Source organism: Pseudorca crassidens, chromosome 4 (genome assembly GCF_039906515.1).
Source record: "Pseudorca crassidens isolate mPseCra1 chromosome 4, mPseCra1.hap1, whole genome shotgun sequence".
NCBI classification, from domain to species: Eukaryota; Metazoa; Chordata; class Mammalia; order Artiodactyla; family Delphinidae; genus Pseudorca; species Pseudorca crassidens.
Window position 1 is genome coordinate 30,968,795 of NC_090299.1, and position 26,482 is coordinate 30,995,276.

Here is a 26,482-nt window from a genome sequence, read left to right on the forward strand (position 1 = left end):
AGCAGGGTTGGTTTGTTCTGAGGCCTCTCTCCTTGGCTTGCAGATGGCCATCTTCTCCCTATGTCTTTACATGGTCTTCCCTCTGTGTATGTCTATGCCCTCATCTTGAAACAAAACACGACTCTGTGAGGGCCTCCCAGGTACAAATCGTTTCTCTGCATTGCTCCCTCCTCCCCCAATTTCTTGTTTGTAAGAAACAGAGTTCATTCAGCCTCCTTAACTTTCCCTGAATTCCAAAGGGCAGATTCAAACAGTTGCTAATCAGGGAAGAGAGGGAATGTAGAAATAGGGGAGGAGCAGTCAAGAAATGAGGTGGGGCAGGGTCCTGCTTCCTCCCCAGGGAATATCCATAACAATGTATCTTTGAGTTCTTCCTCAGGAACTAAGGCCCCCCCACCCAGGTGGAAGATGGTAACTTCAGGCTGAGCCTAAGATTCCTGGACCACTCCCCTGTTACCTCACCACCAACCAATCATTAGAAAGTCACACACACTGCAGCCCCCACCCCAAATTTTGCCTATAAAAACTCTTCCCTGAAAACCATCAGGGATTTAGGGTTTTCTGAGCACCAACCACCCGTTATCCTTGCTTGGCCCTGCAATAAACCTTTCCCTGCTCCAAACTCTGACATTTCAATTTTCTTTGCCTCACTGTGTGTTGGGCACATAAACTTGGGTTTGGCAACAGCTGGAAAACCTCTGTTGCTGGGGACATACGCTGCATTCGCCTTCGCACGTTTCTCACTGACTTAAAAATTAAAACCTGCCATTCAGACTCTTCTCACATCAGTCTATTGAGTGGAATTCTTTAAGTCCCAAACTCATGTGAGCTGTGCTTTCTCATTTCAGTCATGCACCAGTATGGTTTGGTTGACCAAGCCTAGATGGTTGAGAAATCTGTGACGTTCAGGTCAGAACCCACTCAACAGGGTGAGCCAATCAATAGGGTCAGGACCCAAACTGAGGAAACATCAACTTCGGGGAGGAAAGGCACTCCAGCACCCACTCCCACCAAATAGTCATAGGATGGAGAAGCACATGAGAAAATATATCAAGAATACCTTTGTTTTTTGACAACGTATTTCATAGGGTGATCTGTTGACTTTCTCCATCTTTATTTTGGTGCTATTATGTGTCTGTCTTTTATTTAAAGACCATTCGTGGTACTTAGTTAATATTATATATTCCACATTGTGAAATAAGTTAAACAATGGGGAAATGATCTTTTATGTAACAGTTAACTTGCTTTCCCATAAAAGATAATGAGTCTAAATATCTCTCACCTAAAGAAATAGTTAAAAATGTAAGTTGGCAGTCAACACACAAGGGCTAAATGGCTGTAAGAACTTTCATCTTCAAAACAAGGTACTAAGTCTTTAAATGGATTTTCCCTTTCAGTCAGTCCGTCAACAAATATTTATCAGTCTACCATATGCCAAGGGCTGTGCTAGTGCTGGGGTACAATGATGAACAAGATAGATAAAGACCAAAGAGGAAATTAAGACAGAGGAACAGGGGAGAGATTAGTTTTTTTAATTCATTAAGAACTATTTGAGACAGAATAGTCAAGAATGACCTCTCTGAGGCTGACTGTTTAAACTGATGTTTAAACTGAAACTGAAGCAAATGCAGTCTTTGAAGTGATGAAGGACAAGGGAGACGGGTGTGTTGTGTGTGTTCGGTGGTGGAGGGTGTCCAAAATGAGCCTGGAGAAGAACGCTGGAAGACATTGATGGGTTTTAAGGAGGGAAGGAACATGATCTCGCTGCATAGGGTGGGAAGGGGAAGCAAGGAAATGAGTTAACAGAGCATATTTGCATAGTCTTGCAAGATGCAGAAGGCTTACACAGGGTGGTAGTTGATAGGGCGATAGCACATAGGTTTACGATGTATTTTGAAGTGGAGGCAACAGGACTTAAAAATAATTTGACGCGGGGATGGAGTTGAGAAAAAGACTATCCAGGACTCCCAGGCTTCTGGCTGAGGATCATTTCCCTCAGTTTATTTCCTTCAAGTCACTTACCACAATTAAAGCAACTTAAGCCATTATCTTGTTATTTTATTTGTTTAGTTGTTTACTCTGTCCATCAAGAATAATGCTGTCTAATTGAAAAGTAATGCATGATCCAGTAATCCCACTCCTGGGCATATATTCAAAGAAAACCATAATTCAAGAAGATACATGCACCCCAGTGTTTACAGCAACACTATTTACAATAGCCAAGACATGGAAGCAACCTAAATGTCCACGGACAGATGAAAGGATAAAGAAGATGTGGTACATATATACAATGGACATTTTAAAAAAAATGAAATAATGCCATTTGCAGCAAGAGGGATGGACATAGAGATCATCATATTAAATGAAATAAGCGGGAAAGAAAAAGACAAATATCATATGATATCGCTTATATGTTAAAAAAAAGATGCAAATGAAATTATACACAAAACAGAAATAAATAGACCCACAGACATAGAAAACAAACTTATGGTTACCAAAGGGGAAAGGGAGGGGAGGGATAAATTAGGAGTTTCAGATTCACATATACACACTACTATATATAAAAGAGATAACCAACAAGGACCAACTGTATAGCACAGGGAACTATACTCAATATTTTGTAATAACCTATAATGGAAAAGAATCTGAAAAAGAATATATAGATATATATATAAAGAATATATATATGTATATCTGAATCACTTTGCTGTACAACTGAAATTAACACAGAATTACAACTGAAATTAACACAGAATTGTAAATCAACTCTACTTCCACTTAAAATTTTTTTTAAAAGTAATGCAAAACACATAGGTAACTTAAAATTTGCTAGTAGTCACATTAAAAAAGATGTGAAATTAGTTTTCATGATATATTTTACTTAAACCGATATATCCATAATATTATTTCAATAAGCAAATAAAATAAGAAATAATGGGAGGGGCTTCCCTGGTGGCACACTGGTTAAGAATCCACCTGCCAATGCATGGGACATGGGTTCGAGTCCTGGTCCAGGAAGATCCCACATGCTGCAGAGCAAACTAAGTCCGTGTACCACAACTACTGAGCCTGCGCTTTAGAGCCCGTGCTCTAGAGCCCACGAGCCACAACTACTGAAGCCCATGCTCCTACAGCCCATGCTCTGCAACAAGAGAAGCCATCGCAATGAGAAGCCCACACACTGCATTGAAGAGTAGCCCCCGCTCGCCGCAACTAGAGAAAGCCCGGGCGCAGCAATGAAGACACAGCGCAGCCAAAAATAAATAAGTAAATTTGTAAAAAAAAATAATGAGAGATCTTACTGTTCTTTTTGTACTGAGTCTTCAAAATACAGTGTGTATTTTACACTGACAGTGCACCTCAGTTCCGACTAGCCACATTTCAAGTCCTTAATAATCGCCTGTGGCTAGTGGCTATGTACTGGACAGTGCAGAGCTGGAGCAAGAGCCACTGAAGGCAGGCACATTCAGTCTAGTTCACTGTTTCTCTCCAGCAGCTGAAACGCTCATTGGCACACTGAGAATTTGATATGTTTTGAATGAATGAATAAATGCCTGGCGATGGAGGGTTTGTTGGAAGCTGTAGTTTTGGGAGTGGGTTCAAAGCTTCCATTTTGGACTCATTAGGTATGAAGTGTCTACAAAACCTCACAGTGGAGATGTCAAGAAAGGAAGTGGAGATGAGAATCTGGGACTGAGAAGAGAAATCTAGGTAGAGGTGTAATTTTGGCATCTTGATGGGTTCTGAATCCAAGGGAATTATTTCTGGGGTGCCTTGGGAAAGAGTACAAGAGAAAAGGAAAAGCCCAGGATCCTACTCGCAGAGATACCAAGTTAAATGTTGAGAACGTTGAGTGAGAGAAAAAGAAAATCAAGAAAGTGTGGTCATGTCAAGAAATCAAAAGGGGAAGCGTTTCAAGGAGAAAGGAGTAGTCAACCCTACTGAAAGGTCTGGTTAAAAAATAATAAAAGAACAAAGAAGACAAGAGCAATGAGATCTTAATAATCCTGACACTCATTCCACAGTCATGGTCTCTTTTTAGCCTTCCTTATAATGTTGTTAGTCAGAGAATGATTGGGGTTTCTTTTTAACACAAAATTTGAACATTTTAAAGAAGTTTGGCCTCCAAAAGATCAAGAAACCCAGCTAGTTTATGGAAGAACCAGCTCAAGAATCCAAGACCCTTAGTCCAGCATTATTTAAAGAACATACTTTAAAGCACTGGAAATAACAAGGGACCATGGAGTTTATGGAGGGAGCATGGCTGTCTGTGACTTCATCAGGTCTAGGTGGTTTGAGAGCAGGTGTATACTTCTTTCAAGTATGGAACTAGACCAAGGTTACGTGATTGGGATTTGTTGCAAGTTTCCTAAGTGCCTTCTGCCCTTCACTGATAACAGTTAGAATTCTTAACACACTGTTCGTCATAGAACTCCATTTCTCAACCTGTCTTAGGCAATGTTATTCTACTACTCCTGCAGGGCATTAATATTAATTAAAAACAACTTTATTCAAGAAAAAGGTCAGTTACAAACATTTAGCAAGTGTGTTCTTATGGGTAAATCAGGCTTTCTCTGCTGTCTTTCAAAACACAAGGAATGAAATGATCTCATCTAAACTCTATGGCTAAGTAGTTGCGTGACCCTGAGCGAGATTTTACCTTTCCTGTACCTAGCTGTTCTTATCTACAAAACAGAGGGGTTAAACCAGATGATCTCTACTTCGTCAAATAATTTATGATTTAACGTTATAGTTAATTAGGTTTCCTTCTGTCCACATGTTTAACTTCAAATTTGATCAGTGTGAAAAGATCATCCTAAAGGAGTCAAGAAACCTAGGAATGAATTCCAAGTTCACCATCAGGTAGGTCCGCAATCACTGTCCCCGTGTGTTAAAGGGGATGGTGACTCTCAGGCTCATCTCCCACGCGGCTGTTTTGAGGACTGAACCAGATAAGTCAAGTGAATGTTTTGTAATCTGTATAGTTTCAGAGAAATTAGAAGTGCAATTATTGTTAAAGCAGGTGTCTGAAACACGGTATATATTATCCCTCCCAACAAATAACAGGCTGAGTCCCTGTTATTTATCCTTAGGGCATAAGGCTTGTTACTTTTGTTGAGTAGATTATGGTATTGGAATATGCTCAAAACGAGAATGGAGATGAACCTCCTGATGTCTCCAGAGAGTGCCTCCCTTTGAATGTTTACAAGAAAATAATGGGAGAAAGAAAGAGGGAAGGAAGGAAGGGAGGGAGGGAGGGAGGAAGGAAAGAAGAAAGAAAGAAAGAAGAAAGGGAGAGAGAAAGGAAGGAAGGAACGAAGGAAGAGAGAGAGAAAGAAAGGAAAGGAAGGAAGGAAGAAAGAAAGAAAGAAGAAAGAAAGGGAGAGAAAGAAAGAAAGGAAGGAAGGAAGGAAGGAAGAGAGAGAAAGAAAGAAAGGAAAGGAAGGAAGGAAGGAAGAAAGAAAGAAAGAAAGGGAGAGAAAGAAAGAAAGGAAGGAAGGAATGAAGGAAGGGAGAGAAAGAAAGGAAGGAAGGAAGGAAGAAAGAAAGAAAGAGAAAGAAAGAAAGAAAAAAAGAAAGGGAGAGAGAAAGTGGGAAGGAGGGAATTCACAGGCAGAGGAGGAAGAAAGGCCATGGCAAGGCAAATTTAAGGAAATAAAAGGCGAGTTAGGAGAAGTAGCAGGGGTGGGGAGGCGAAGTGGGCAGCAGGGCAGGAACAGGAGCCAGTTAGCCCGGGGGCGGGGGGCTGGGGTGGGTGGCGACTCAGTGGCTAGTCCAGCCACTTGCCAGGCAGGCACCAGGCGGAGGAGGAGGGTGAGGGTGGGGCTTGGCGAAGGGCAAAGGCCGGGCAAGACTTAAAAGGGAGATGACCCTGGCTAGTTGGTGCCGCCTTTGACCTCCGACGCCCGGGGCAAGGGGACCCAACGGGGGAAAACGAGAGAAAAGGGCCACCGCTGAGACAGTCCCGCGGGCTCGCGAGGGAGGCGAACGGACCGGAGAGGGGAGACCCCTGGGAGCGCCCGGCACCCCGCCAGCATGTGCGAGCTATACAGCAAGCAAGACACCCTGGCGCTGAGGAGGAAGCACATCGCGTGAGCGCTCCCCAGCCCCGAGGAAAGGCGCAGAGAGGGGGAATCACCGGCGCGGGGGGGGCGGAGAGCCGCAGCCGGGCAGGGAGCGGGCCAGCGGGCTGCTGCCGGCGGGGTGCGGGACCGCCACCCGCCCGCCGCACCTGCGCACGCGCGCCGCCGCCCGCCCGGAGCGCCCCGCCTCGCCTCCGCCCGAGGGGGCTGCCGACCAGCCGGCTCCAGAGCGGTCCCCGCGCTCTGCAGCCCGCCGAGGGGGTGAGGGCTGCTGGCCGGCCGGCTGGGGGAATTGACCGTGAAGGTTGAGAGCCATTGAAGTAGAACGCCGTTCCAGCGATGGGCTCTGGGAGGGCGACGGGTAGCTCTCCGCCGCTCCCACCACCTCGAAAGTTTTAGAAAACTGAACTCCGAAATATTTTTGACGATGGCAATGAAAACTCATTATGACAACTTTTGTTTAAAGTGAACTTTTTCTTCTTGCACGCTTGGTTAAGAAGTAAAAGGTTAATCCAGCCAGTAAAAAAACTTTGAAACCACTTTCTTAAGAGTAAGATACCACTTACTCACCTTGGTCTCCCCAGCTGTGCCCTCATTACAATTTAAAGATGCAGTGTTTTCTCCGGTCTACTTTTGTTCTACTCGTGTTATAGACAACTTGGTGAGCGTACAGGACCGAACTTTAGGTCAGACCTGGACTCTGGTCCTAGTAGTGTCAAGTTACCTTGTGATCTGATTTGAGATTTGATCTGCTCTCAACCCAGGAGGTTTCTAGGTGGTTTAGGAGACTAGTTAAATCTCTCTCAACCCCCGCAATAGGGTCAAAATAGTCAGATACCTCATTACCGGATCACCTCCTTCCCTTTTTCTAATCAGCACTCCTTTCTGTTAGTTTTCAATCCTATATAGTTAGATTCCAATGAAAACCTAATGATTTCTGACGTGAGCAGAACAAAGTCTGTGAAAGGAGGAATGGTAGCCATGGAATGACTGAGAAAGAATTTCACCTGAAGTCTGAGTGAGAAGATGGGAAGTACATTAACAAGGAGGCAAGGTGAAGTCCGAAGTTTTCAGCCCACATTCATAACGAAGGGTTTTTCTGAATTTTAACTTGTAGGTATAAACTAACAGCTGAATTTGAACCAAGAAGAAATTCTCATTAAATATTAGTTTCATCTTAGCTGATGATGCTTAATCTTAGGCAATTTTAAAATTTAATTACCTATTCACAATAATCACAATACTTTCTAAACAGTTGCATATCCATTTAATATGTATCTAATTACCCTCTAAACTACCTCCAATGCATGTGGTATTTTTTTTGTGCATGCAAAATCACCAAAATAAAAATAATATTTTGTTTAATTTCTAAATGTCCATAGAACCAAGTTCAGAAATCTTTGTGATGTTTCTATGTTGCTAAAATCTGTACTCCAGCCAGCCATCCAAATAACCAAAAATATGGGTGACTTTTTATTATGCTGAAAAGAGTGGGTTAAAGGGTTAGAATAATAATTGGATTTTATTATTTAAGAAAGGGAAATCCATTTGATGCAGGACAAATACCAATCAAAAGACATGAAAATGATCTGTAAAATCTCCTGCATAGTATTTAACGCTAAGTTATTTGTATTTAGCTTTTAGCGCTATTCATTTCTCTACAAATTAGATTAGAGGGAGAGATTAGATTAGCAAGCAAGCCCTGTTTTGGGCTATGGCATAAGACAGTCCACCTTTTTTTTTTCTTCCAATTTTATTGATATATAATTGACATACAGCACTGTATAAGTTTGAGTTGCACAGCATAATGATTTGACTTACATTATGAAGTCATTATCCCAATAAGTTTAGTGAATATCCATTTCATATTGATACAAAATTAAAGAAATCGAAAAAAAAATTTTTTACCTTGTGATGAGAACTCTTAGGATTTGCTTTCTTAACAACTTTCGTGTATAACATACAGCAGTGTTAATTATCTTTATCATGTTGTACATATAAATTATATCCCTAGTATGAGTTTTTCTATGAGTTTATTTTTGAAGTATAATTGACCTACAACACTACGTTAGTAACTATCACACAACATAGTGATTCAATATTTCTGTACATTTCAAAATGTTCACCATGATAAATCTAGTTACGATCAAGACAGTCTACTTTCAAATTCTGGTTTTCTCACTGGCTGTGTAACCTTGAACCAAGCTTCTTAATTTTTCGGTGTCTGTTTCCTCAACTATAAAAATGAGAATGATAATAACTCATATTATTGTTGGGAGGATTAAATGAGATAATATTTGTAATAGCTGTCAGTTCCTGACCCATAGGAAGCCTCAAAAAAAAAAAGTTTGTTTTTTTTTCCTGGTTGAACAAAGTTTCTCAAAGGAAAATTAGTTACTGGTTTGTGTAATTAGAGCTGTCAGAGCTGATCCTTGTGCTTCTAAATAGAGTTGTCAGATCATGGCAAATTTAATATAACAAGCATAAGAAATGTGAGCAGTATCACGGATGGGGGATTAAGGTAAAAGGTCCCAGGCTAAAATGAAATGAAAAAAAAAAAAAACAGTATGTCACCCAGGTTGTGTTTTCCCTTTCTTTTACGTAATTGTAATTTTCCACTGATCGTGACCTTCATTGAGAAGGAAAAACACTGAGCAGTCCTACCAGACCAAAATGTTTCCTTTCATTATTTCTAGGCCCTCCTGCAAAGTTTTCTTTGCTGCGGATCCCATCAAAATAGTGCGAGCCCGGGGGCAGTACATGTTTGACGAGAAAGGTGAACAGTACTTGGATTGCATCAACAACGTAGCCCACGGTAATGTGCTGTCTTTGTCATGCCTTGAAGGATACGCTTCTGGAGTAAGGCAGACTTGGCACCGTTGATATTTGTCCCAGGAATTGCAGTAGCTGCAGTTCCTCGGCTGAACAGGGCCAGTAGTCCTAGGCGGGGAAGAGCTAGAACAAAATGTGGGAGAGGAACAGAATCAACCTTTTTTTTTTTGCTTGTTTCAGAATGCCCCTCACTTCCCAGGCATTTAGATTTGTAACTCATTTTGGGGACTTTTGTCTTCTAAATTTTAGTGGGACACTGCCACCCAGAAGTGGTCAAAGCTGCCCAGAAACAGATGGAACTACTAAATACAAATTCTCGATTCCTCCACGACAACATTGTTGAGTATGCCAAGCGCCTGTCAGCAACCCTGCCGGACAGACTCTCTGTGTGCTATTTTACAAATTCAGGGTATGTTCTGAGGTTTTCCACCCATCCCCATTCCCACCAATCTCTTTGTTTCCTCTCTTTTCTGTTTGATTGCTGGTGGAGCACAAATATCTAAAAAGGTTTCCCAAGATTCTTGCCGTTTACTAATGACCCCACATGGGGGACCTGACCATTCTGGTTCTTTTGCTTTGACCCACCAGCCCTTTGTAGATAAGATACCTGACAGCATGTTCCAGGACTCCTGACACAGCCTATAACAACAGTCCCATGATTAACAAGTGCATGCCACTCAGCTTTTTATTACCACAGCTTCCTTGGTGAAAGATGGGGAAAGCATACCCTTAAGTATCCCTAAAGGATGGATTACTTGCGTTGTAACAAAATATTGGCAAAAATATCCAAGTCTGGTGTTCGTGTGAGAAAACCTAACTAGTCAAACGGCACCCACTTCTTTGGGCAATAGAGTAAGTAGCTAAAGAAGCTAGATGAACCTAGATAGTTCTTTCAAAGCATGAATAAGGAATTTTGGCAAAAAAAGAACTACTAAACAAGTTATATAAGTATTATAAGATTTTTGATTGATTTGTTTCCTTAGGCAGTAAGCATTTCCCCAACACAAACACAAAGAAGGAATGAGTCAATTCAAGTGAATAGATATGTCCATTCTATGGAATATTATGCAGACATTAAAAAGTATGTTTTTGAAAATACATGTTTAATGACAGGAGAAAAGCTCACCTGTACAATGTTATAGTGGGAGGAAATCTGTCTATACAGCATAAATTTAAAATGATATATATGAGTTAAAACTATTAGAAATCCTGTGAATGTTCTATTATGATTCTGTGATCCATTTTCTCTTTTCAGTGAGACACCTTAAAATCAAATAACCAGAAGATTGGTTTATAAGCAGAAGATTTTTCTTTTTTCTTTGTAAAGAATTAGGACATTTTCGGATCTAATTTGTTGTTCTAAGGCATTCTTGCCTTCAATAAATTAAATATAATATTTGACTTTCACTTATGAAGAATCCTATACTGTCAAAGAGTGATTAGCCTTAGAGAGAGAGCAGTGTCACCAAAGACTGGAGGTGACAGGACCTGGAGTAGTACAAAGAATAATCTCGAAGTTAAACAGACTTTGGAATCCTCAACTTTGTAAACAATGGTTTGAAAGATTTTTAAAAGGGCTTATGTCACATTGTCCCTTTCTCTCTGCTCTCTTAATAGATCTGAAGCCAATGACTTAGCCTTACGCCTGGCTCGGCAGTTCAGAGGCCACCAAGACGTGATCACTCTTGACCAGTAAGTCCTGAACACAAGACTTCTAAGCAGGAAATGCCTTCAGAGACAAAATTATATCGATCCTCTCCATACTAATACCATAAGCATGTATAGAGGAGGCTGGATATATGGCGCAAGGATTTTCTTTTTTGTTATGCATAGGTTTCAAGGCCAGCTCAGGCCTGAAGGACACTTAATTCCTTCCAAGTACTTGGAAGCTCTTTTGGGTGCTGTGGTCATGGTCTCATGGGCTTTGCATGAATCAGGGTTTACTTTTCACACATTTAACTGTTAACTGAGCCACTGCAATGTGTGTGTAACTCCATCTTTTTCAGAATAAAAATATAATTTCTTAAAAATCCAAGCATTCATGTCACAATTGTGATTATTCACCTAATTAATTTAAAAGATAACAATTTAGAGCATATATTTTTTTCTTTTTTTGGCCCCGCCATGCAGCTCGTGGGATCTTAGTTCCTCGACCAGGGATTGAACCCGGGCCCTTGGCAGTGAGAGTGTGGAGTCCTAACCACTGGACCGCCAGGGAATTCCCTAGAGCAAATTTTAAAGACAACAGATAGCCAAGTAAAAATAGTTCTTTCTCATTAATTTGTGATTTTTAATAGTCACTACTTAGTTTTACTTCTCAAAAATGAATTCATTATATTTTAAACAAGAAATTTGATAACTTCCATCTTCAGTGAGATTTAAAATTTTTTTCTACCTCTCCACCCCACTAATCTCAGACACAAAGGGTTGAATTGAACATGCACCTCATTTCTTACCCTTCTATAGGCTTCTCTTGTTTTATGTGTTGGTTGGTGTATTCATTTTCTATTGTTGCTACAGCACATTATCATAAACATAGTGGCTTAAGCAACATAAATATATTCTCTTATAGTTCTAGAGGTCAGGTGTCCAAAATGGGTCTCACTGGGCTAAACTCAAGGTTCAACAGGGCTGCACTCCTTCTGAAGACACTAGGGAAGAATCTGTTTCCTTGCCTCCATCTTCTAGAGGATGCCTGCATTCCTTGGCTTGTGGTCCCCTCCTTCATCTTCAGAGCCAGACATTACATCACTCCAGCCTCTGCTTCCATCCTCACATCACCTCGTCTATCTCTGACCACCATCCTCCTGCTGCCTTCTTTCACTTATAAAGGTTCTTGTGATAACATTTGACCCTCCAGGATTATCGCTCCATTTCATGATCCTTAATTTAATCACATCTGCAAGGTCCCCTTTACCATGTAACATTCTTAGGTTCTGAGGCTTAGGACATGGGCATCTTTAGGGAGGGGAGGCGTGATTCTGCCTGCCTGCCACAGAATAGATACTGTGACTGCCCTTTACTCCCAGCTACCACAAGCAACACTGCAGTGAGTGCCCTTGTACATGTGCCTTTATGGACCTTTCTGAGAATTTCTTGGGGATAAAGCACCCAGTAAAAAGATTGCTAGGCCATAGGGGTACAGGGTACGGTAAACATTGTCAATTTGACCAAATCCTGCCAGATCAGTCTCCAAAGTGGTTGCACGCTCTTCCCAGTGCGTGAAATGTCCAATTTTCACGTATCCTCACCAAAAACTAAGAATATCCTACCTTGTTTTTTTTTTTTCTTAATTTTTGCCATCTAATAGGTATAAAATGATATCAGGGTTGTTGGGTTTTTTTTTTTTTTTTAATTTTCAGGATATTTTTTCCCTTTTCATAAATTTACTTATTTGTTTGTTTGTTTATTCTTGGCTGCGCTGGGTCCTCGGTGCTGCGCCCAGGCCCTCTCCAGTTGCAGCAAGTGGGGGCGACTCCCCACTGCAGTGCGAGGGCTTCTCATTGCAGTGGCTTCTCTTTGTTGCAGAGCACGGGCTTTAGGCATGCAGGCTTCAGTAGTTGTGGCTTGGGCTCTGGAGCACAGGCTCAGTAGTTGTGGCACACGGGCCTAGTTGCTCTGCGGCATGTGGGATCCTCCCAGACCAGGGATTGATCCCGTGTTCCCCGCACTGGCAGGCAGACCCTCAACAACTGTGCCACCAGGGAAGTCCCTATCAGTGTTGTTTTTATTTGCAATTTCTAATTATGAGTTTGAGTATCTATTCATATGCTTATGATGCATTTGTGACTTCCTTTCTGAGAATTACCTGTTTATATTCTTTGCCCATTTTTCTGTTGGGATTTCCATCCTTGCTTTTGCATGCATAGTTTAGATGAGAGGATCTCAGCCTTGACTGTGTTTTAGAATTACCTGGGGAAATTTTCTTTTCTTAATGCCAGCGCCCAGGTCCCACTCCAGACCAATTAAAGTGAATCTCTAGGGACTTCTCTGGCAGTCCAGTGGTTAAGACTCTGAGTTCTCAACACAGGGGTTGCTGGTTTGATTCCTGGTCGGGGAACTAAGATCCTGCATGCAGCACGGCTCAGCCAAAAAAATTTAAAAATTAAAAAAAGAGAGAGGGCTTCCCTGGTGGCGCAGTGGTTGAGAGTCCGCCTGCCGATGCAGGGGACGCGGGTTCGTGCCCCGGTCCGGGAGGATCCCACATGCCGCGGAGCGGCTGGCCCCGTGAGCCATGGCCGCTGAGCCTGCGCGTCCGGAGCCTGTGCTCCGCAACGGGAGAGGCCACAGCAGTGAGAGGCCCACGTACCGCAAAAAAAAAAAAAGAAGAAAAAAAAAGAGAGTGAGAGAAAATCTCTAGAGGTGGATTCCAGGAAACGGTATAGATTTTAAAGTTTCCCAAGTGAAGCTAATATGCAGATAGACTTAAGAACCACCATTTGAACATTAATCTCTTTTAGTTTGAGACATTTCAAATGTTTTTTCCCAATCTATCATCTGTCTTTTAACTTTGTCCATGGTCTCGTCCAACCTCCAAAAATTTGATTAAATCAAATAGTTGACATTTTCATCCTATGGTTTGGTTTTCTAAGTTTTGTTAATATCTCTCCCCCCACACACACCCATCCCCACCCCTCAGATCACAAAGATGCTCTTCTTTATTTTCTTCTACTACCTCTATAACTGCTCTTCATATTGACTCCACCAAGAGGCCGCTGTGTTACCATTTATGTATGGCTGTGTCTCTGAGCTCACTTCTGTCCCAGTCGTGACTTTGTTCTTCTTCCAATACCATACTAATTTCATTACTATGGCTTTGTAGCATGTTTTAATCTACGGTAGGGGAAGTCCTCCCTCTTTGCTTTATCTATTCATGGGCCTTTTATAATTTCTTCTCCAGGCCTCCCAATTATATAGCTCTGGGCAAGAAACATAAAAGGGAATATCATAGCCATCTGTATTTTAAGTGAAAGAAAGGAATTTCATAGCCACTTGATTACCTCTTAATCTTAGTTCTCTTAGAAAAGACCTCCTGTTCCTTACCAACTTTCATTTGAGCAATTGGATATCCCTTTGAAACCATCCCAGACAGAAACACAGCCCATTCTGTGATATAAAGTTGTTTTTAAAATTTACTAAAATGTAACTAGCAAATACATTTAAAGAATATATACATCTGAAATTTCTCATGAAGCTATAGAAATTAATGTTTTACATTTAGATAATCTAATTTAGCAGAGTTAATGCAATCCAAAGAAATTAAGTTTTTTCCTGCTAAAAATAACTGTCTATGAGGTTACATACTTGGCTTTCTATGTGTTTTATTACCTGGATCAGGAGAGTGGGACAAATTAATGGCCAGTCCTACCGTGAAAAATTAGATGCCATATAGTTAAATCTGGCACCAATGTTGAGATTCTCCCTGGATGATGTGCAGTACTATTTTTCATACACTAGAAAAGCATCCTTCTTTGAGTGATTTTGGTTACCGTCCTTTTTCTTTTCAGTGCTTACCATGGTCACCTATCATCTTTAATTGAGATCAGTCCATATAAATTTCAAAAGGGCAAAGATGTCAAGAAAGAATTTGTGCATGTGGTAAGTATCTTGGAATCCAAGAATCAGAATGTTACTACTGGAAGAGTGCCCAGTGATAACCCAGTCCAATCCTTGCATTGAAATGAAACCATGAAAAAGGAAACTAAGATCTAGAGCAGTTACAGATCTTTAGCAAAGATCTGTTTGCTAAAGTCAAAGAGCTAGTTAATGACAAGATGTGGTTTCAAATCCATGGATGAGTACCATACAAATTAGTATAGAGGTAGTGGTAGCTCTTATTCACAGCTCTCATTTTATTTTTCTTGCCCCTTGATGTTTAAATTACTTTTTCTATCGCTGAAGCCTATTTGAAACTCAGAGTTGCATCAAGTGTGTATGACTGTCTTAAAATTACTCTATGCTAAATTATTATGTAAATTTATTAAGTAAAATAAATATCATTTAATAAAGAAAATAAAGAAACCAAGCTGTTGAAACAGTAAAACTCATTTGGCTTAATTAAGGATCAGTAGACTTTTTTAAGAGAATCATTAATACATTCTTTCAAAATTTTAAGATCTGAAATTAGTGCTAAGGCACTAGCACTAGCTTTCTGAATGATTACAGTTTGCTATATAGTTGGTAAGTGTTGGTTTATTTTCAATATAGAATTGTTAATACAGTTTCCATTCATTGAAATTTTCAAATAACATAATCACACTTGTTGTTTGAATTTGTCCCTTATGTGACTAGAGATGCAATCTTGACTTCTAAGGGCCTAGGAGCAAATCCAAGTTCCTGTTCACAATGCAAAGATTTCACGTCTCACAGAATTCAGAAATGTTAAGGAAAAAGAGCAAAAGAACCTAGAGTCACTTAAGTCCATGAGTCACCTTTCTACAATATTATGCTCCTCGAGGGAAAGGCCCTTTCTTAAAAGCTCATTTGTCCAGGAGACAAATCATGAGAAACTCTTATCTTTTGATGTTTTCAGGCACCAGCTCCAGATACTTACAGAGGAAAATACAGAGAAGACCATACAGACCCGGCCAGTGCTTATGCCGACGAAGTGAAGAAAATTATTGACGAAACTCATAACAGTGGAAGGAAGGTTTGTATTTATAGCTTTGGAAACACTTTAATATCTTTTATAAAATAGATTGAAATCATTGTGATACATTGGAGAGGTGGGAAAGGATTAGATCTCAAATCGCTTTCTGTTCTTCTCTAGTTACGTTTTTACTTAGTTCCTATTTCAAAAAGTACATTATTATAGTCATGCCTCTAAGACTATTTTTATTTATCCTGGAAATGTAATTACTATACCTGTTTCAGAACTGGTGGGCTAATTCTGACTTTCCCACTGGGATGCAGACTCTGGTCCAAAGTGATAGGAGGAGAAAATTAAGAAAGGTGATAGCTCACGGACAGAACATTCCAACTGAGAGTAGCACGAGGGGCTAATATAAGGTGAAGGGAGGGAAGAGGCAGGGTGGCCCTGGGGCCTTGGGGCCACTGCAGACTCCTGGACCCGGGGAGCCTTGGCTATTCCCTAGAACTGGGTCAACTTTCCTGAAACCGAAGAGCCTGCGTAAGACAAGGCAGGAACATGTTCTTCCAATATGGGTCTGAACTTCTAAAACAAACCAGAATCCTCCCAACTAGGAAAAAAAGAGTTTCCATTTTCTCAGTCTTCACCCTACTGTCTTTAGCTGAACGGTATTTCTCAGCCCCTTCAGGGGTTACTTACATGGAGTTACTTACATGATTTGACACATGCTTTGCCTTTCAATTGGCTTATGGCATCAACATGGCAATAAAAAAAGCTTTTTAATTGAGATAAAAATGAAGCCTGTGTGTTTTCCAGTTCAAGTATTTTTATCTTAATGACTGGAAAGTCATTTGCCTTCCTTAACTATTTCTTCTTTTCTTCCCATTCGTTTTTCATATCTTAAAAGACGTAGTCTGGACTAGAACGTTAGTTCCCCCCTCCTTTTTTTCTTAATTGAAGTATAGTTGATTGCTTGACTTCTTATCTCATACTATTTCTATGCTTTCTCTTAATTTAGTGTTACCTGTTTTTACTTCTCCTTTCTTAGCCTCTAGAACACATCCTCTTTAGTTCCTTTGTGAACTGCCTAATTTTGTTAAGTTGTAAGCCTGGTTCAGGGCAAGAACCAGAAATACAGCACAATAACTAAGGTTCGTGGCCACCAGTCACCCTCTCATCTCCTTAGTGCAAATTCCAGGTTCGGGCAGTCCTAATTTACCAAGCTGAGCAAACAGGCACCCCAGTGATGTGTTTGGAACCTGGGTAAATTTTTAGAGGTTCATATTAAAGACTAATCAAAACATCAGTCTTATTCAGTTGTTCCTAATGAAAACACTGCATTTAAATTAATAATGGAGAACTGGAAGGCACCCTCTCCACCATTTTCTCGTGATGGTTTCATTGGTACCCTAAAATTTCAGAAACTAATGCTTCAGAATTCTTGCATTTCCGGCGTGGACATCTTTTTAATCAAATGGCCAATTTGTCTCCTGCCATGGGTCCATTCCCAACCATTTTTTAAGTCACCTTCTCCATAAGAAGTCCTCTTTTTTTAGGGGGTAACGGGAGGAGGACCTAATGGACTTTGACCCCATCTTCTCTTGTATAGATTGCTGCCTTTATTGCTGAATCCATGCAGAGTTGTGGCGGACAAATAATTCCTCCAGCAGGCTACTTCCAGAAAGTGGCAGAGTATGTACTTGGGCATCCTTGGTCAAACTGAAGGCACTGTGACAATTCTGTAGGGCCATCCTGGTTGTTAAGATATTGAAATACTTCCAGACTAGCTGGTAAATAGCCACTTGGGAGTGCCTGCCACCCAGGACTCCTGGAACTCCTCCACCTTCCCAAGATCCAGCAAATAAAGGGTTTACACAAGGTCCAGCAGGGCAGCCTCCACTGCTGTGCTCCCACTACCCACCTGGCCTCTTCTCTGATTAGTTGGTGTCCAAGCTTTACTAATTAGTAAAAATTTGACGATTAAACCTGCTGAACACTACTTCTTGTTCACTTCTTTTTCTTCCCTATTAAAATACTGCAGTAGGGCTTCCCTGGTGGCACAGTGGTTGAGAGTCCGCCTGCCGATGCAGGGGACGCGGGTTCGTGCCCCGGTCCGGGAAGATCCCACATGCCGCAGAGCGGCTAGGCCCGTGAGCCATGGCCGCTGAGCCTGCGCGTCCGGAACCTGTGCTCCGCAACGGGAGAGGCCCCAACAGTGAGAGGCCCGCGTACCGCAAAAAAAAAAAAAAAAAAACGGCAGTAGAGCTTACTTTAAGTAGCACAAACCCAAACAATATAGAATATATCTAATCTGGAAATTATGTGATTATGTTTCAAAGTCAATGATATCACATAGATGTCATTGGGGATTTGAACACTGAAATGTTTTTAACAAAGACTACAGACTTCAGGTTAACAACATTTTTAAAGTTTTCAATAGTCTGTATCTTATGGGAGGGTTTGGGGACTCTCAGTGACCTGAAGGCATCAGGCTGCCCTTTTGCTTTTCAGATATGTACACGGAGCAGGAGGTGTGTTTATAGCTGATGAAGTTCAAGTAGGCTTTGGCCGAGTTGGGAGACATTTCTGGAGCTTCCAAATGTTTGGTGAAGATTTCGTTCCAGACATCGTCACAATGGGAAAACCAATGGGCAATGGCCACCCAGTGGCATGCGTGGTAACAACCAAAGAAATTGCAGAAGCCTTCAGCAGCTCTGGGATGGAATATTTCAATACGGTAAAATTTGACCTCCCCACTTTAGTGCTAAGAGGGAAAAATAATGCACGTTCTTATGTTTCTTTCCAATGTAATAAAGAATAAATCTCACTGTTGCCAGCTAACCACGCCAGGACCCTAGCCAAATTTTGATCTAACCATATTTCATTCTATCTGACACAATCCTCCTTGTATTTTTTTCTTGTGTATCTTTCCCCTTCCTAAAATGTTTCTATTAATTGTTCCAATGACAGATGGCTGCCCTGCTAAACTCTAGAGGTTATGATATTTCATTAACAGATAATATGATCTTTTTTGTTTTGTATCACATTTAAATTCCCAAAACACTTCACTAAGATGATTCACTACTATAAATGTTACAGGGCTGTCAGAGGAGATACTAACTAAAATTCTATCTTTGGGAAATTTTATTTCCTTGATTTTACCCCTAAAAGTTATAAGCTTTAAGTTTGGAAAGGTTATTCTAGTTTGTGCAGTATGTATAATAGGACTTGTTACAGCTAAAAGTTAGAGTCAAATCTAAGAACATAAATTATTTGGAGAAAATGTCATTGCTTAGCTTTTTTCACACAGATATTCAAGCACTGAAACCCACATCCCCCTAACTAAACCACACTCTAAAATCCTTAATTCCCAACACAATGTCTGTTTTTCATTTGGACGAACTTATAAATTCCCCAATAATCCTTCATACCAGTTTTGCAGCTATATATAATTTAGAATTTTATTCTCAATCTTAAATGAATAGAATCATGTTCTATTCTAAATCTAATAAACTAATATCACAGGGGAAATTTTTATTGAAATTATATCTTTACTTGCTTATGTATGAGCCAAATTTCTCATAGATGAAGCAATACCACAAATTCAACTCTTCTATTTTCTCATTTATCATTTTTCCACAGTATGGAGGAAATCCAGTATCCTCTGCTGTTGGTTTGGCCATCCTGGATGTAATTGAAAATGAAGACCTTCAGGGAAATGCCACAAGAGTAGGGAATTATCTTACCAAGTTACTGAACAAGCAGAAGGCTAAACATACTTTGATAGGAGATATCAGGTATATTTATCGTAAAGTTGTCGTGCAGTTATTCATTTGTCCAAATGAAAATTTGTTATATTTTATCTTATAAATCTAAAACAAGTTAACACAAAAGCAGATCTAGAAACACTGAAAAAACAAAACTCATTTTTCCATCCAGAACCCAGATATCATCACTGTTAACTTTTGGGTATATATCTTTCCTGATTTTTATACTTTTTTGAAAAAAATTAAGCCAGGATCATTTCAGCAGGCAAAAGATGAAAAGAAGGAACTTAAGGTAACTCTAAATGATCTATTAAAAATATTAAAAATGACATCCAAGAAAACTCACTATTTTTCATATATATATGAAAACATTTTCATATGTATATGTAAAGATTAAAGATTTGTCATAGTTGATGTCTTGAGAAGTTAAATAGCATGACAAGGTTGTTTTTAAGCCTTATCATTTTTTTTTTTTTTTTACAATTAAGAGAAGAAAGAAAAACTGGTTGACAAAAACTAACTTGATTCAAAAACTAGGAAGTCCTGTGGACACTAGATTTGTATCTTGGATTAATTAGAACTAATAACAACTACCCTTTAAAGAGAATCACATTCAGCTTCAAATCAAACTGAAGTTTGAGGACAGTGTTAATTTTTTGTGACCATGCAATGCTTAATAAAGTGTGTCAAGTTCCCTTTCTTTACCCCCCTCAGGGGCGTTGGCCTTTTTATTGGAATTGACTTAGTGAAGGACCATCAGGAAAGGACCCCCGCCACAGCTGAAGCTCAGCACATCATCTACAAGTAAACACACCCCTCACCGTTTGGTATCTTGGCTTGAATGCTTTTTTTTACTTCCTCTCATCTCCCCAAATGAGACAAGCTTAAGACTCATGCAATTACAAATGTGGGCTTCTTGCATGTGAATATGAAAGTGCTCTCTGTTCACATCCTTCTGAAATAATCTTAGTTATCACTTATATGCACTCGCATGTATTTCCTGCACTCATTAGGATGAAAGAAAAGCGAGTGCTTCTCAGTGCCGATGGACCTCACAGGAATGTGCTTAAAATAAAACCACCTATGTGCTTCACTGAAGAAGATGCCAAGTTTATGGTGGACCAGCTGGATGAGATTCTAACAGGTCTGTCCACAGATCTTTAAATAAGATGCCCTCACCCACACTCTGGTCAGACATGACAGTGCAACTTGCACTGGCAGAAGTGAAGGAGGGTGGAAATGATTGTATACACTTATATTATCATTTATTTTCACTTGTTAAAAATAATTGCATGTCTTCATTGTACCATGCACCACAGATGCTGCAGTGTAAGAGTCTTTGAGCTTTGTACTATGAAAATATGGGAAATGCTGTTAATAAAAATTGTAAGCTAGGGACCTCCCTGGCAGTCTAGTGGTTAAGACTTCGCCTTCCAATGCAGGTGGTACAGGTTCGATCCCTGGTCAGGGAGCTAAGATCCCATATGGCTCAGGGCCAAAACACCAAAACATAAAACAGAGGAATATTGTAACAAATTCAATAAAGACTTTAAAAATGGTCCATATCAAAAAATCTTAAATATATATATATATATAAAGGTTATAGGTTAATATAGTTATATAGTTATCATTTGACTTTGTATTTCACTTATTACAATTTAATTTTTGAAGACTTATGTTTGTCATTCAGAATTATAGCCTGTCATAGGAATTCATCTTTTGTTTACCTCTGTTAAATAATTAGGTTAATTTATTTTTCTGTTATGAGCATAAATTGAGATTAACAAGTAAGGTAACAACGTAAAACCATATTGAAACACATAAAGTACTGTCAAATGTTAGAGCTTTTAGTCATATTTTTAAGATTCTACTTCTCTGCTCCCTCTCAGCCTCTTGGGGTTGGGATAAGGCTAAGCCAGGAATCAGTACAGCATACAAAATAGATCATTATTATTTGGAAAGTTGAGAGTCAGCCCCAAGTTATTCATAATACGGTCACTGTCTTTGGACCAAAAGACACCCAAACTTGGCCAACAGTCCTGATGCCTCTGGTTTCTTGAAGGGACAGGTGGAAGAGACTATAGGTTGGGGCAAATCCGTCACTATTACTTAAAATTCAGCTCAGAGCTTGAGGCATTTTTAGTGGTGTGGCTAAAGAATTCTTTTTTAACAAAGTGAGCAAGGCAGAGCTAACATAGGCTCAGCGCCACTTGTAACGATGAAATGCTACAATAAAAGTTTAAAAGCAGCTATTGTAACAGTGACACTTTTTAAAACCATGTACCTCTCTAGTTTTCTTTCAGGGTGTCCCTCTAGTTACCAAAATAGGGTAGGGTGGTTTTTTTTTTTTTAAGGACTTTTATGTTCTTCTGTCTTGTCCGTTGTATCTTCCTTGACATAGGTTTAGAAGAAGCTGTTGGAACCAAAACTGAGAGTGTGATCTCTGAGAATACTCCGTGCAGAACCAAGGTAAGAGGCAGTTACTTCATATTTAGGGCAAAAGTTTAAAATGGGGGGAATTTAAGAAAAAGGAGTGCAAATTTAAAAAAATTGCACAATGACCTCTAGAATAAAACCCACCTTTGCTAGAGTTGGCTTTACTGTTACAATTCTGAGTGCACAGTTAAGGCAAGCGCCTCACCACTTGACAAGAATAAAACCAAAGAACCATTCTTACAGGATCATTCCTACACTCCGCCCCCCGCCAGAAAAAGTCCAAAAACCCCCTCAGGCTTGCAAAGAGGGCCTTCAAAATATATAGAGAGATAACAGATGTCCTAAGCTCCTTCCTGTTTGTCTGAGGGATGTCTGACACTGACTCAAAGTCCCACACACCGCTCTTTAGTCAGCAAAAGCATCAGCAGTGTGATTCCAAAATGTCAGAGTTTGGTCCTCAAGTGAACTAAAGAAGAAACTTCGACTGGCGGCGGGGCCTGGGAACCATTTGGCATGGAGTGGCCTAGTTTCTGCATTTGATGTGCTTCCAGCAGAGGGCTTCCCCATTCTCTCCCTGAGCTGCCCAGGGTGTGAGAAAGCGCTCCCTTGGTCGGGAAACAGAAAGGCAAAAACTTGACAGGCTTTGTTGCATAATTAATTATTTGTTTATGACTTCGATGCATAAAGGAACACTCAAGCCCGCCTGCACATCCAGGGTAGTCAGCAAAGTCCTTTTCCTGAGTGAAAAACATGAGGCCCTTTGAATGAGAGAGCAAGTGATTTGCTAACAGGACGCTTCTGTCTCTTGGTGCAAACACAAACCAATGCTAGAAATCACTGCCTCTCTGCTGTCTGAGAGTGGCTTATTGAGTCTGGGACAGAATCACAGCTGTCAGGACCAAGCAAGCATTGAAAAGGAGCTTACAGGGACTTGGTCAGGGAACTAGATCCCACATGCCGCAGCTAAGAGGTCGCATGCTGCAACAAAGATCCCACATGCCGGCACAGCCCAATAAATAAGTATATAAAAAAAAAAAAAAAAAAGAAGAAGAAGAAAGAAAGAAAAGGAGCTTACAAAAAACGGAGTTCCCACCAGAAATCCCACTTTGAAGTTAGCACGCGTTTCTGAAATTTTGGCTTGCAGTCCCAGATTTTAGGTTGACATCACATTTCAGATGTCTGTGGAAAATAGTAGTAATCAGAGTTAGGGAGGAACAAGGGGCATTGCTGTGTTGTGTCGTGTTGTGTTGTGTTGTGTTGTATTCTCCCACGTGCCGTGTTGCCTGTTGGCCTGTGGAGTCAGCCCTGCGGAGCCTGGAGGCTGGGCGGGTTAGAGGCAGGCTGCCTGCTGGAGTTCCCATGTCTGTCTTGCAGATGCCTGAGGAAGCCCACTCGGAATTGCTCAGTGACGGCAGCCCGGACCCCAAAGAAAATCCCAGCCTAAAAAGAAATGGATTGTGCACAGATAAACATTCACTGCTCAGTAAGAGGCTCAAGACATGAGAGACGAGCATCTTACAGCAAGATAAATGTCCGGAGTTACACACAATGAATGGAAGTGTCCCTTCTGTTAAAGCTCTATTATACCCGCCAAAGGAAGACTCTGCATTCCATTCAGAGGTATAAATAAAGTAAATGAGTAATAAGAATAATCCAAGTGATAATCAAACTTGTCAAGATTTAGCCTCTAGCCTGTTAGTTCCTTACTTGAGATTTCTGAAAGTACTTCATTTATTCTACTCAATTTCAGCTTCAAATGGAATATTTATTAAGTTGGAAGTTTTACGTCTCATGTTTTAATATTTGACACGACAGAGCAAAGTACAGTAGTAGGTTCCTGAACTTTGGAGACTATGACTTCTTTAATGATTTAATTTGTATATATTTATGGACTATAATAAAATAAAAGATGATGTAAACCAAAAAAGTTTGACCAGAAAAATGTTTACCGTTCCTTTGCGGAGAACACTGGGGCAGTAAAATCAACGCCACTTGGAAAAAAATCACATACAGCAAATGTGAAGAAGTGAATGAATAATTTGGACTTTTGTTGGGGAACTAGGTTAATCATGGTCCTGTGGGGACGAGGGTGGAGGTGAAGAGGCCAAACAAGGAGTACATCTAGAAACACTCCTAAACATGCTGTTGGGAGACCTCAGCTCTGACTACTCAGACTGTCACCTTGGCAAGTCACTTACCTGTTAAGTGAGAAATTAACTTTCCACCAATCATCTTCCTCTTCTCATCCAGCTTATCACCTTTGCACAACCCCTGACACATAGAGATACACACATTTCTAACCAGAGATTGACAAAGGGAAGTGAGGAAACCCAGAACCTCAAGAATCTCTTCCTTAAAAGTCCTGGTGCCGGGCTTCCCTGGTGGCGCAGTGGTTGGGGGTCCGCTTGCCGATGCAGGGGACGAGGGGTTCGTGCCCCGGTCCGGGAGGATCCCGCGTGCCGCGGAGCAGCTGGGCCCGTGAGCCATGGCCGCTGAGCCTGCGCGTCCGGAGCCTGTGCTCTGCAACGGGAGAGGCCACGACAGTGAGAGGCCCGCGTACCGCAAAAAAGAAAGAAAGAAAAAAAAAAGTGCTTGTGCCATGAGACAGCCACTTGGAGGCTCACGTACTGACCTGGAAGAAATGTGACTTTTAGCCTTGACTTCCCAGTATCTTATTGCCCTCCTAACAGTTACTAAGTTTTGTTTGTTGGTTTCTGTTCTGTAGAGAAGAGATCATAATTTTGCTAGGGCTGTTGCATGAGAGCTGAGAAATAAATTAAATGTGAAAAAGCTTCCTTTCTGAGTTCATCATAAGGTAAAATGCTGTCAAAATGTAAAGTCTCATTATTAAATAGTTTTTCCTCCTAAACATATAACTGACTGCGGATCCAAGCTGGATAGCGCTGAGATGGGTTCCCAGGAGCTGGCGGAGAGGAGAGAATATAGAGGTCTCTGTGGTTTGCCTCTAGGAAACGAGATTAATTCCAGGACAATCAGACTTTTCACAGCGCAGATCAGCACTCCTGTGGGCACTCGTGTACTCAGAAAGCACTTGTCTCCTTCAAAGGAGCTGCTGCCACCTCGGCCACTGTGGCCATTCTGCTCGTGTGCCATTGTGCCTTTTGTGAGCTGGCTAATGTCAAAGGCTGGGCTGATGTCAACCGGCCAAGTTATTTTGCCCTCTTGGCTGTTCAGTGCCTCTTCTGGGGTGGATGCTTTTTGGTGGACATTAACATGGGATAGAGAAAATCTTAACATGTGGTCTTTATTCCATATATTCATGCATATGCCCTTGCCCAATATCTCCTTTTGCCACAGACCTTCTAATTCTTTCAGGCTCCTGACCAGCTATGCAGCCATTCACCATTCTAGTTGTCATCCAGTTTGTAGAACCCAAGTTGGCCAATTAAGAGAAGAGATGATAGGGAGGACAGCGACCCCTGCATGCTTTAGATTCTTAAGAGTGGCTAATCAAGGCCCAGAATGTTCTATTGTCCTTTTTTTTTTAACATTTTTTATTTCTTTAATGTGTATCTATTTTATTTGTTTATTTTTGACTGCATTGGGTCTTCGTTGCTGCACATGGGCTTTCTCTAGTTGGGGCGAGCAGGGGCTACTCTTCGTTGTGGTGCATGGGCTTCTCATTGCGGTGGCTTCTCTTGTTGCGGAGCACAGGCTCTAGGCACACTGGTTTCAGTAGTTGTGGCTCATGGACTCTGGAGCGCAGGCTCAATAGTTGTGGCGCACGGGCTTAGTTGCTCCACGGCATGTGGGATCCTCCCGGACCAGGGCTCCAACCCGTGTCCCCTGCATTGGCAGGCAGACTCTTAACCACTGCGCCACCAGGGAAGCCCTGTTCTATTGTTTTTTACTTATCATCTTGGTTGGAGACAGTGGGGGCAGGTGTGTGGAAGGGAAGTTTCAGAGGCTTCCATGGGGCCATCTCCATTATAACAGTTTTTACTCCACAGGCCAGGGACCCATTCTAGGGGTGACTCCAACTGCCAAGTATGTCCATCCCAATCATACTTTTGGGGACTGAAGAAACAACCACAGGTGGCCTTTTTAAAAATATATATATATTTATTTATTTTGAATTTATTATTACTTTTTTGGCTGCATCGGGTCTTAGTTGTGGCATGCAGCATCTTTCATTGCGGCGCACAGGCTTAGTTGTCCCACAGCATGTGGGATCTTTGTTCCCTGACCAGGGATTGAACCGGCATCCCCTTCATTGCAAGGCAGATTCTTAACCACTGGGCCACCAGGGAAGTCCAGGTGGCCTTTTCTAGTGAAGCCTTGAAGAGCACTGAGTTTCTTGCCGACATCCTTCTGAGAAGGGTTGGCACTCACCTGACTGAATGGGAAGACCTCATTTGGGGCATTACAGGTGAGCAGGTATAGAGGCTTTACCCTGGGCTCACTGTGAATAGAGGGTGGAGGGGTGCTCCTCAGGGAGAGCAAGGGGAAAGCTCTATTTCCAAGACAGAACAACAAGCTAAAGTAGAAAAGAAAATTCAAGACTTTCTCCTCATTGTTCTGAAATAAGGCATCTATGCCTTGTTGAATTCCAAGTCTACATCTTGTTAGGTTTATTCAGAGGCATTTGATGTATTTTGGTGCCACTGTAAATAGCATCTTTTTAAATTTTTGTTTTCCAACTGTTCTTGGTGTTTGGAAGTTCAGTTGATTTTTGCATAATTGACTGATTTCAGTAAACTAGCTAAACCCACTTGCAAATTCCAAAAATTGTCCATTCTTTTGGATTTGTATAT

At 41.0% G+C, this 26,482-nt stretch overlaps 1 protein-coding gene across 2 annotated transcripts; it reads left to right on the forward strand.

The window, feature by feature from the left end:
- Positions 1–5,869: 5,869 nt before the first annotated feature.
- On the forward strand, positions 5,870–24,502 carry ETNPPL (ethanolamine-phosphate phospho-lyase). Of its 2 annotated transcripts, XM_067735364.1 has the most exons (14): positions 5,887–6,092; positions 6,976–7,137; positions 8,780–8,898; positions 9,165–9,324; positions 10,533–10,607; positions 14,423–14,513; positions 15,448–15,564; positions 17,114–17,196; positions 18,016–18,241; positions 19,147–19,301; positions 19,986–20,075; positions 20,285–20,415; positions 21,673–21,740; positions 23,082–24,502. In XM_067735364.1, the coding sequence occupies exons 3-14, from the start codon at positions 8,844–8,846 to the stop codon at positions 23,208–23,210; spliced, it is 1,380 nt and encodes a 459-aa protein (XP_067591465.1). In that variant the 5' UTR covers positions 5,887–6,092; positions 6,976–7,137; positions 8,780–8,843; the 3' UTR covers positions 23,211–24,502. The 2 variants fall into 2 exon arrangements, with proteins under 2 accessions (XP_067591464.1, XP_067591465.1); XM_067735363.1 differs by lacking the exon at positions 6,976–7,137 and having other exon boundaries at positions 5,870–6,092.
- The last annotated feature ends 1,980 nt before the right edge of the window (positions 24,503–26,482 follow it).